This window comes from Chinchilla lanigera, unplaced genomic scaffold (genome assembly GCF_000276665.1).
Source record: "Chinchilla lanigera isolate Chin_1 unplaced genomic scaffold, ChiLan1.0 scaffold00045, whole genome shotgun sequence".
In the NCBI taxonomy this organism is placed as follows: Eukaryota; Metazoa; Chordata; class Mammalia; order Rodentia; family Chinchillidae; genus Chinchilla; species Chinchilla lanigera.
This window is the reverse complement of record NW_004955446.1, coordinates 19,089,096-19,101,154: the sequence shown is the minus strand read 5'-3', so window position 1 is coordinate 19,101,154 and position 12,059 is coordinate 19,089,096. Positions and strand designations below refer to the sequence as shown.

The 12,059-nt window shown below is 37.3% G+C and overlaps 1 protein-coding gene across 6 annotated transcripts in view; it reads left to right on the top strand.

Annotated features, from left to right (window-relative positions):
* Window positions 1-12,059, top strand: part of Znf131 (zinc finger protein 131) — a 39,557-nt gene that overhangs the window by 5,304 nt on the left and 22,194 nt on the right. For all 6 annotated transcript variants that reach the window (XM_013518453.1, XM_013518454.1, XM_005392751.2 and 3 more), the window contains exon 4: window positions 11,334-11,478. In XM_013518453.1, coding sequence (XP_013373907.1) covers window positions 11,334-11,478 — 145 coding nt within the window. The remainder of the gene's footprint in view (window positions 1-11,333; window positions 11,479-12,059) is intronic.

Genomic DNA, 12,059 nt, shown 5'->3' with positions numbered 1-12,059 from the left:
CCATAATAATCATTCTTAAAACCTTTGCTCTGCAGCCTTGAGTCAGTGCAACTCCTTCCTTCTGATTTCCTCTGAATTGAAGTTCTTAGGAGCTCTTTTTTATGGTTCTCTGACTAGAAAATGGGTTTTACCCTTTTAGTGCTGCTCTATACTTTCCCAAAGGTGGGTCTATTTCCTGAATAAAGTGCTGTTAAAGACAGGAAAGAAACATGAGTTACCTCCATACTCTTCAGATCCGTGCCTTTGCCAAAAAAGAAATTTCTCTCAAGAGCTTAGATGATAGCCACCAGCCATACATGTATATCCTCAGAACTAAGACTTGTTTTGAGTCAGAGCAGAGAAGAAAAACTAGAAAAACACTCTTCCTCCCCCTTCATCCTCTTTCCTGATAGTCTGGCCAGGAAGTTTCTCTTGGACCTTTTTTGTGTGTGTGTCTCCACCTACTGTTCAGTTAAAGATTTAGGCTTTCAAGTCTAATCTGGCATATGTGAGAGGAAAAACAAAAACCAGACAACTCACTGCCTTTTAAGTTTTGATTTGTCTTCCCAATCTTTGTGCTTCTATTTTGAGTCCTTATATATTTGCTTTGTGTATTCTCTCCAGGATTTTTAGTTGTAATCAGTGGACAAGATAAGATTGAGGAGGCTTGTACATTCTCTCTTATCTAGAACTGAGCCCCCATCTATAAAATATGAATAATGATTTGTAGCAGTGCACATGAGCTGTCTATAAGAAACACTAGGGAGACTTTTATAAGTACTAATACCTAGGCTATATCTCCAGATCAATTAAATAGGACTTCCACAGAGTGGATGTAGGCATCTGTATTTAAAAGTTCTCTAGCTTCTTGCTAGTGTGTTTTTTGGGGACTAGTGATTATAAGGATGACTGAGGACCTTGTGAGACTCAGGTTGTACCTCAGGCCTGCTGAGTTACAAGATTCCCATATGATCCTGTGTGCAGTAAAATTTGAGCCTCATTGTCCTAGAATTAGTCTACGCTGTAGTCAGTGCTGAATACCACTGCTTTGTAAAATTTTGTCAAAGTAGATGGCTTGTAGGATAAAAAATTTTAAATTATATGTACTTTGAAGCAAGCTTAGCTACTTATCCTTGTTTTCTGGTTTCTTGGTAAATTTTCTGATCTTTCTAACCTTTGACTTCAAATTAAAATTGTTAGTCTTTTTTTTTTTGTACTGCGGTTTGAACCCAGGGACACTCCACCACTGAGCTATATATCCCTAATCCTTTTGATTGTTTTATTTTGAGACAAGGTCTCCCTTAGTTTCCCAGACTGGGCCAAAACTAGTGATCCTCCTGCCTGAGCCCCAGAATCTTAGTTCTTGAAATCAGTTGCATCCCAGCTCAGCTTTGTGGCTTAGATTGATACCACATATAATCTTTTTGGTTTTTCTCCGGTACCGGGAACCGAACTCACGACCTTGCACTTGCCAGGCAGGCGCTTTTGCCGCTGAGCTAAATCCCCAGCCCCTACCACATATAATCTTTAACATTCATTCATTTCCTGGTTCAAAACTAAGATTTCAGTTTTCTGAATTCATGCTTTTTCTGCTTTCTGTGAAACCACAGATCCGTAATCTGGTTTCTCTTTAATGGCAGCACTCCTATCATGTCCAGAAATTTTGGCTCCTATTATCAAGGATAAAACATCCAACTGCATGTTCAGAGATTGTTTTATGTAGATTTCTACAAGTTAGGAGAATTCTGTCAGACTAGAAAAATGTCTCCATACAGCTGCTTTTTGCTTTATTTTCCTAAGAATTGCTATCAAGGAGAAGACACAGATTAAAATGTTCACATCAACATTTTCTTTAGATGCTGTCTTAGAAAAAAAATTATTTTCCTGCATACTTACGTTATGACAGGAGTAAGAGATTAATAAGAAATTTATTAGTCCTGAGATTTTCAAGTTGCCAAAGTAATCCTGACAGAGAAAACATTTTTAACACTATCACCTACCTCTTTACTTATTGGGTGAGTGTTAAATAGGTTGGTTCATGTTAGCTAATTAGTTAGGTCTGTGATTTGTTCCTAGGATGGTGTTGGGCTGGTCACGTAAGAACCATCTGAGAGGTGCTTATTAAAAAAAAAATCCTCATCCCAGGTTTGATTGCAAAGATTAGGAACCAATAGTTTTATGAAGCTCACAGGTGATTCTTATCAGTCAGAACTGAAAAGAAAGTCCGTAATTCTTTATACAAAACCTTGGAGGCTAGATATATTTCTTACTATTACAGATTTCAAAAATTTTCTAAGGTAATATAGTTTATGTTTGTCGATTTTCCAGTGAAGTTTATCGTGACGTCCTGTAACTCAGTATTAATATAGCTGAAGCAAATTGTGCTCATATTTTAAGTGGGATGAAGACTACATATAGCTTTAGTCGCTTCTGATCAAATTTTACTGCCAGATTTTTGAGGTATCTTTTGTTTAAGAGAATTAGGAAGCTGGGTATGGTGGTTTATGCTTGTAATCCCCAGCAGTTGGGAGGCTAAGGCAAGATGGTCAAGAGTTCAAGGCCAGCCAGACTATGTAGTGAGACCCTGTCTTAAAGATCTGGGTAAGTAGAGTCAAAAAGATAACTATGTTTGAGAGATAATAATGAAACAGTAAAAAGGTTTATCTTTGATTTGGTGTAGGGGTGAGGGAGAGGGAAAAGTTTGTATTTAGTGAGATGGAAAATACAAGAGTAAGGACAGAGTTCAGATGACAAGGTCCATTACTAATTTACTGAGTGTGGGGTCTCCATGTAATGGCCAAGTTGAAATCAACAGTAAAGATCTGGAGCTCCAGAGGGAAAAAAGGACTGGAGATAACTGTGTAGGCAGGAATGAGCATGTGGATCTTCCCTTTCTTTTACTGCAAAGTATTAAGCAGTATTCTTTAGGTATTAAATGTATTGATATTATATGAAATTAATTATTAAGTATCAGGAAGTGTCATGCTCTTTCACTAAATCTGCTGTCCAAATAAATTAAAAGGCATTACTGATGAGCCAGTAATATGGCTGGGATCACAGGTGGCACATACCTGTGATCCCAGAACTTTGGGAGGTTGCAAGGAGATTGCAACTTTAGGAAGATTGCAAGTTGCAGCTCTGCCTGAGCGACTTAGAGACCCTCTGTCTTGAAAATTTATAAAAAGGGTGGGGATGTAGCACAGTTCAAAACCCTTGGGTTCAACTCTCAACAGCATTTTTAAAAATTACTGATAAACAGTAAAAATATAAATGAAACACTGGAAACAGTAAACGTTTATTTCAGTTTACAGGAACTTTTCCTACCTTTGTTAACTTCTACCTAACTTGAACCAAATTTTGTTTTCCTGACTGTTATTAGTGCTGGGTGTTAAATGAAAAGCCTGTAGGTGAGTTTTTAAGGGGCTGATAATAAAATTTTAAAGTTATATTGCATTTTTTTCAAAGGCTCTGTTAACAGTATATGGCACATGGAATTTTATCTAGATCTCTTCAGAGATTGTCAGCAGCTCCTTTGGACGACCTCTGTAAAGAAAGCAGAGGAAGGTGTCTTAGTCACCTTTTTGTCCCTGAGTCAGTACCTAACACCCACAACTTAAAGGTTTATTTTGGCTCATGTTTTTAGTCCATTGTTGACTGGTTCCAGGGGAGGTAGGTCTGGTGGAGGAAAGCTGTTCACCTCATGGTGGCTGGAAAGCAGTGAAGGGAGGAACCCAGGAGGAAGATGTGTTCTTCCAGGTGATGCCCCAGTGTTCTGCCTCTTTTGAGTGGGCTCCATCTGCCAACACCAATCCAGTTGTATCACCCCATAATCCAGTCACCTTCCACAACCCCTGCTTTCTTGAGTGCTTGAAGCTTTGAGGGGACATCCAGATAAAAACCATAACAGAAGTATTATGTAATCCTAACACAATTGAGATTTTTCGAAAGTCTCCAATCTGAAATAGTGCAAATCCCTAATATGTGTATCCTCAAAAGTTTTGCAAAACCTTTCTGATAGAAATATTAGTAAAAGTCAAGAAATGGGGCTACAGTGTAACTCCGTGGTAAGGTACTTGCTTTGCAAATATGAGGCCCTGGCTTCTATCCCTGTTACCACCAGCACCAACCACCAAAAAAGTCAAGATGTAAGTTGAGAGAATAAGCTGTATTTCCCATTCTACCTTTCCAAAAGATAACATGGAGCATGTATATATGGGAGAGGAGATAGATGTGAGATTGCTTTAGAATTACAAATAAAAGATAATGGACCTGGAGTGAATGAGACAGTGTACTCTATATTGTCTTAGTTTCCCTTGCTGCAAAATACTCAGCACCCACAGTTTAAAGGAGGAAAGGTTTATTTTGGCTCACAGTGTGTAGAAGTTTAAGTCCATAGTCAGCTGGCTTTAAAGTAGGGTGGCATGGCAGAGAAGAAAGCTTATGGCATGGCAGCAGGAAACAAAGGGATCAAAGCAAGAAAGAGGGAGATAGACCCTTTTATGCCGTGTCCCCACTGCCCATCAGGCTTCACCTCTGAACATCTCATTTAGCTATAGACTCATCAGTAGATTAATCTACACCAATGAGTATCATGCCCGCATGATCAAGTTGCCTCCCCAGAGCTCCACCTATGAGTGCATGAGGCCTTGGGGAAACATCTAGATGTAAAGCATAACATAAATTCAGACTTTTCCAAGCAAAAAGGAAAAGTTTAGATTTTTATCTCATCATCCATTTAAAATTTTCATCATGGACTGAGGAGCTAGACTCTTGAGTTTCGTCCTAATTTTATCACTTCATTATTCAGAGTTATGAGAATTCATTTAATATTTGTGGAATTACTTGAGCCGTACCTGATACACAGTAAGCATTATAAATGTGTTTGATTAAAAAGAACAGTTTTATTCTACTTTAGGAAACATTTAAAGATTATTTTTAGAAAGATCTGGTTTTTGAAATTTTTGCTTTTAGCAAAGCATAATTATTTTTCCCTGAGGCTATTTTCATATGATAAAAGAAGTTATAAGAAAAACAGCAACAAGAAGAAAAAATGAGTTAGAGAACCAAATAAAATTAGCCTTTGATGAATCCAGTTATTTTTAGTTTACGCACTTAGTAACTCAGTAATTTTTTTTTTTTTTTTTTTTGGTCTTTTTGAGACAGGGTCTTGCTGTGCAGTTCAGGCTGACCTTGAGCTCACTTTGTAGCCCAGGCTGGTCCCAAACTCGCAACAATCCTTCTGCCTCAGCCTCCCGAGTGCTGGGAATACAGGCCTGCACCACCACGTCTGACACATTAGTAATATATTTTACTGTGTTTCTCAGCATTCAGGTTGCTTTGAAGCATTTTAAAGATGAGTCTGCTGAGGCTCAAAGATTCTATCTTGCATAGAATCAGAGCTTGTAGCAAAATGTGAAGCTTCTGATTCCCTAAATGGTATCTTTACATGGTGAGTACATGCTTTGAACACTTAAGTGGATATTCCACCAGTATTCTTTACCGTTTTTCCAAAGGCAACATTTAAATATAGACAGTAGTTGGAAAGAGTATAATGATATTCTCGGTAGTATTTGCTGTTGTACTTACTGCGTGTAGTTTGGACTTACATGTTTTAGTTAAAAGTAGTTCTCTTTTTGTTCCTTTTGATAACTTTTCATGTCCTTGATTTTGCAAACAAGAACAATAATATATAGTTTTAAGGGGTGTAAAGAAATAGAGTATCACTTTGGAACTAAATTTTATTTATGTATGTATGTATGTATGTCTGTTTTGAGGCTGAGTCTCACTATGCAGTTCAGGCTGGCCTTGAGCTCACTTTGTAGCCCATGCGGGTCTCGAAATCACAGCAATCCTCCTACCTCAGCCTCCCAAGTGCTGGGATTACAGGCATGTGCCACCACACCTGGCTGGAACTACATTTTAAACACAAAACTTATACATATATATATATTTTTTTTGTTTGTTTGTTTGTTTTTCTCCGGTACCGGGAACCGAACTCACGACCTTGCGCTTGCCAGGCAGGCGCTTTGCCGCTGAGCTAAATCCCCAGCCCCTAAACACAAAACTTATAAAGAAAAGTGGAATCATAAGGGCTTAATTTTGAAAGTTAACTATTTGTAGCATTCTTACTCTGTGTGCCTGCATTGTAGGAAATACTGTTCTATTAGCTACTGTGAGGTGATTATACAGATCAAAAATCATTTCACTTAGGTAGGTTATAATAAAGAGATGTCGAGGAATTGTAGGTATCAAAACATATACAGAATTGAGTGTGGAAGAAGTATTTGAAAGATGGTTTTGTTATTAAATCATGAAAGTGAGCAGCCCTACTGGGGAGATTTAATCAGTTACCAAAAGCCCCTCAACAAAAAGAAGTCCAGGATCAAATGGTTTCACTTGTGAAGTCAACGAAACATTTAAATAAGAATTGATGCCGATCCTTCCCAAAAGCTGAGAAGAAGGGAGAACTTCCAAAGTCATTTATGAAACCAGAATTACCCCGATAGCAAAGCAAGATGGTACCTTGATGGCAAGAAAGATACCACAAAAAAAACTGTACATCCATATTCCTGATAGAGATGGAGATATCTTCAAAATATTATCAAATTCAACAACATATTAAAGTTATCATACACCATCACCAAGTGAGATTATTACTGGGATGCAAGGTTATTTTAATACATAAAAATCAATTAAGTGATATACCACATTGATAAAATAAAGGATAAATGTCACATGAACATCTCAATTGAAGAACAAGCTTTGAGGGAAATTCAGCACTTCATAAAATGGCATCAAAACCAGAAGCAGCAAAAGAATAGATAAGGTGGACTACATCAAATCAAAAATCTTTGTATGACAAAAGAAGCATCAACTGTGAAAAGGCAACCTACAGAATGGGAGAAAATGCTTGCAAATCAAATATGTGATAAGGGGCTAGTACCCAGTTATATAAGGAACTTCTACAACTTACAATAATAAACTGCTGAAGTTTTAAAAATGGATTGAGAATTTGAATAGACTTTACGTCAGAGAAGACATACATGTGGCCAAAAGGTATATGAAAAAATGCTCCACATCCCTAGTTATCAGGGAAATACAAACCAAAACTACTGTGAGATAATAACCTTATACTTGTAAGGGTGGTGGTTATGAAGAAGTCAAAAGATAATGACTGCTAGTGAAGATACAGATAAATTGGATCCTTTGTCACAGTTAGTAGAAATGGATTTGACCTCTATGAAAAACTGTATAGAAGTTTCTCAAATTCAAAGGAACTATATGATCCAGCAATCTCATTTCTGCACATTTATGCAGAATAACTGAAATCGGGAGTTCAAATAAATACTAGTATTCTAATGTTCTTTGCAGCACTATTCATAGTAGCCAAGATGTGGAAACAATCTAAACGTTCCTTAACAGATGACAGGATAAAGAAAATGTATATGCACACACACAGAATGCTATTTGTCCTTACAAATTTTGCCATAGTACAGAAAAATAGACCTGAGACCTGAGGGACCAGTGGAACAGATTAAAAGATGTAGACACAACTAGAAATACACTCAGCCACCTTATTTTTGACAAAGGGGCCAAACATGTTCACTGGAAGATAGATAGCCTCTTTAATAAATGGTGCTGGAAAAACTGGATTACACATGCCAAAGACTAAAACTAGACTGATGTCTGTCACCATGTAAAGTTAAAATGGATCAAAGATCTAAATATTAAAACAGAAACACTAAATCTACTGGAAGGGAAAGTGGGTAAAAATCTTAAAGACATAGGAATGGGCAGAAACTTCATGAACAAAAACCAGACTGCATGGGAAACACTCCAAAGAATGAACAACTGGGATCTCATCTATTAAAAAGCTTTTGCAGCCAGGCATGGTGGTGCATGCCTGTAATCCCAGCACTCGGGAGGCTGAGGCAGGAGGATCGTTGCGAGTTCAAGACCAGCCTGGGCTACAAAGTGAGCTCAAGGCCAGCCTGAACTGCATAGTGAGACCCTGTCTCAAAAAGACAAAAAAAAAAAGCTTTTGCACATCAAAAGCACCAACAGAGTGAAAAGACAACTGAGTGGGAAAAAATTTTAGCTAACTATCCCTCAAAGACTGCTATCTAGAACATATAAAGAATTAAAAAACAAGCCCCCAAAATTCAAAGACCCAATCCAAAAGTGGGCATCTGAGATGAATATACATAGATAAAGAAATACAAGTGGCAAATAAATACAAAAAAAATGTTCAGCATCATTGGTCATTCCAGAGATACAAATTAAAACCACAGATTCCATCTCACCCCAGTAAGAATGGCTATCATCAAGAAATCAACAAGTGCTAGAGGGACTGTGGGGGAAAACTTGGTGGGAGTGTAGACTGGTGCAACTACTTTGGAAGTCAGTGTGGAGATTCCTCAGAAAACTAGGATTAGAGGTCCCATTTGACCTAGCTATTCCCCTTCTAGGTATTTTCCCAGAAGAATTAAAAACAACCACACCACAGCAATATATGTGCACCCATGTTTATAGCAGCACAGTGTGCTCATAACTAAATCTTGGAAACAACCCAGATGCCCCTCAGCTGAGGGATGAGTGAAAGAGATGTGATATTTTTGTACAATGGACTACTACTTAGCTATAAAGAAGAATAAACTTGAGACATTTATAGGTAAATGAATACAACTAGAGACCATACTCAAGTGAAATAATCAGATTCACATGTGTAAACATATTGTCTCCCTATTATAAGAAACTGAAAGAGTAAATAAGACCCAAAAGGTACAATAGATACATTTTATGAAATGGGAAGAAACTGCTCAGAAGGAAAGAGAAACTGGAATGGGGAAAAGGAGAAAAGAAGGGAAAAGGAAAAATAAATCTGAAAAAATATATATATATACACACACACCCCCACACACAAAATAGCTAAGATAGTTATGCTAATTGCTATTAGTTTATTGAAAAGAAAGGTCTATGCCTATATTGTTTGATCACTTTTTCATGCCTTTATCTTGTGATATGAGCACCTACTTTGAAGGTAACAATACACAACGTACTTACCATTGTTGCTCCCTTACAATCGTTTCGAAATTTCATACCATTATTTTTACTGTTTATTTTTCTTTTCTTTAAAATAAAATTCGCCATATTTGGCAACATGGATAAACCTTGAGAATAAGTCACAGAGAAAAGAATAGTTTCTACTTTTCTTAAAATAGTCAAGTGGTATTTAAAATAGTCAAATTCATAGCATCAGGAAGTAGAATTAGGGATTAATGGATTAGGAAGAGACAGAAATGGGGAGTTCTTAAGGATGTAATGTTTTAGTCAAGCAAGATGAATAAACACTGGAGATCTACTGTACAACATTGTGTCAATAATGTATGCTTAATTTATTAAAATAGATCTCTAACTTTTTACTACCAAAATAGAAATTTCATTGAGGATGTGGCATTGGAGTTGGGCCTGCAAAGGTGGTAGCATTTATCTAATCACAGATAAACTGACTAATCATCCAGATAAGAGGGTATCCAGGCATGATGGCAGATGTTTGTAATCCCAGCTCCTTAAGGAGACTGAGGCAGGAGGACAGCACGTTGGAGCAGTTTAGTGAGACGGTCTCAAAAATTAAAAGGGCAAGCAAGAGATGTAATTCAGTACTCTTGGTTCATTCCCAGTACTGCAGTGAGGTTGGAGGAAGTAAGTGTTAATAAAGGCAAAGAAGGTATTAGAAAACATGGAGCTTGTTTGAAAAATAGTATATAGTTTATGGTGTGTGTAGTTTAAAATTTGGAAAGGTAAGTATAGAAAAATAACATAGGGGGGCTCTTGAAATAAAGGCAGAGAGATACTAAATTTTACTTGCCAAGTTGTGGAGTACCATTAAAGATTTTGGAGCTGAGTTGACAAGCTGTCATCTGGCAAGAAATGTAGTATGTCTGACCTATTACTAGTTAGTTCATGGGGGTTTTTTGTTTGTTTTGTTTTGTTTTGTTTTTTGTACCAGAAATCAAACTCAGGACCTCAGGCTTGCCAGGCAGGTGCTGTGTTACTGAGCTAAATCCCCAGGCCTAGTTCATGTTATTGAGTAATGGATCTCACTGTTCTGTAAGAGCTTTTTTGAGTCATTGGCGGGAAAGTGGATGCAGCTTGAGACCATAATGCTAACTGAGATAGATCAGACACAGAAACCTGTATACCACATGGCTTCCCTTACATGAGAAACCCAAAATATAAAGAGCAAAATAAAAGATAGTAGGAGGTAGGTAAACTTTATTCAGATGAGGAACTAATCAAGAGATGGGGAGGATGAAAAAAAAAAGGAATTAAGATGTGTTGTGCACATATACGAACTGCATAAGGGATGTAATCATTATGGACTGCAAACATACTAAGAAAACAAAATGGAAGAAAAGGGAAAAATCTTTGGGAAGGTCTTTGTTCTAGGCTGTGCTAGAATGTGGTTATAGTATTAACTTTGCTGTTAATGAAAATTCTCCCAGGAAATTTCAAAAATGACAAATAACAATCAAATTTCAAATTTCAAGCACTTTTTTCTTTTCTTTTTTTTTTTGCAGGGTGGGTATTTTGTTTTTTGTTTGTTTGTTTGTTTGTTTTTTTGGTACTGGGAATCAAACTCAGGATCTTGCTTTTCCCAGGCAGGTGCTGTGCCAGTGAGCTATACCCCTGGCTATTTATCTATCTGTCTGTCTATATAAAATTTTTTTATACCAGGAATCAAACTCAGGCAGGCACTGAAGCAATATATTTAGACATCTGAATGATAGTGGAGAGTTTGTGTTGTTTTAAAGTCATTTGGTTGATTTGTTGAGTTTTTAACTAATTTGGGTTTGTTTTTTGTGGTACCCGTGATTGAATCCAGGCACTTATATATCCCCTGACCTTTTCATTCTTTTTATTTTTATTTTTTTACTTTTGAGACAAGGTCTCAAAAGTAAGGACCCTAAATTACGCACACTGGGTTCCGACTTTCGATCGTCCTACCTCAGCCTTCCACAGTGCTTGTGTTGTAAATAGCTGAGTTAGATGGAGATACAGGCAGTCAGACAGGGTTGGGCCCTTGAAGGAGCCAGTATGGAAGACAAGACACCATACCTTGCATATGGAGAGACATTACTTGCTTCGGCCAGACCTCAAGACAAAAGATGAAACAAATGCACCCACATACCTCTCTAGGGATGGACATCAGTGATTGATACTGTAAATAGGTAGCAGTCACCTTGAAGAGTCACTGACCTAGCCCCCACTTTTTTCTTTACTACTTTTTTTTCTCTTTACTACATAAGATTTGAATTAATATGAATACATTCTAATACACATCTTCTTTACAGGTGTTAGTAAAATGGCCTTTCGTCATTTAATTGAGTTCACATATACAGCAAAATTAATGATACAAGGAGAAGAAGAAGCCAATGATGTATGGAAAGCAGCAGAGTTTCTACAAATGCTAGAAGCTATCAAAGCCCTCGAAGTCAGGTAATTATTTTTTTAGTGAAGTGCAGATAGTCATTTCAGACATAATTCACCTGTTGGTAAAAAACTTAGAAACCTGGGCATAGTGGTACATCCCATGCCTATATAGTCCAGCACTCTGGGAGGCTGAGATTGGAAGATTAGGGCTGGGGATTTAGTTCAGCGGTACAGCGCCTGCCTGGCAAGTACAAGGTCATGAGTTCGATTCCCTATACCAGAAAACAAACAAAAACAAAACAGAAGGAGATGGGAAGATTAGAAGTATAAGCCCAGCCTGAGCAATTTAGCAACATAGTGAGATCTTGTCTTAAAATACAGAGGGTTGGCTATGTAGCTCTGTGGCTCAGTGTAAAGGCCCTAGGTTCGATCACCAGTACCAGAAAAGAAAAGAACAAAAAAGCAGCTATAATATGCCATGCCATTAGAGAAGTACATTTTGAAATTAAGAATATTTAAGCATCTTTCAAATTCTTCTAGATACTGATTTTTCTTTCATTTGGATTTGGTTTCTTTTCCTTTATAAAATCGTGCTAAAATTAAAATAGCATCTTTGGTATTGAGTTTAAATTGTGAATTATTTGTAC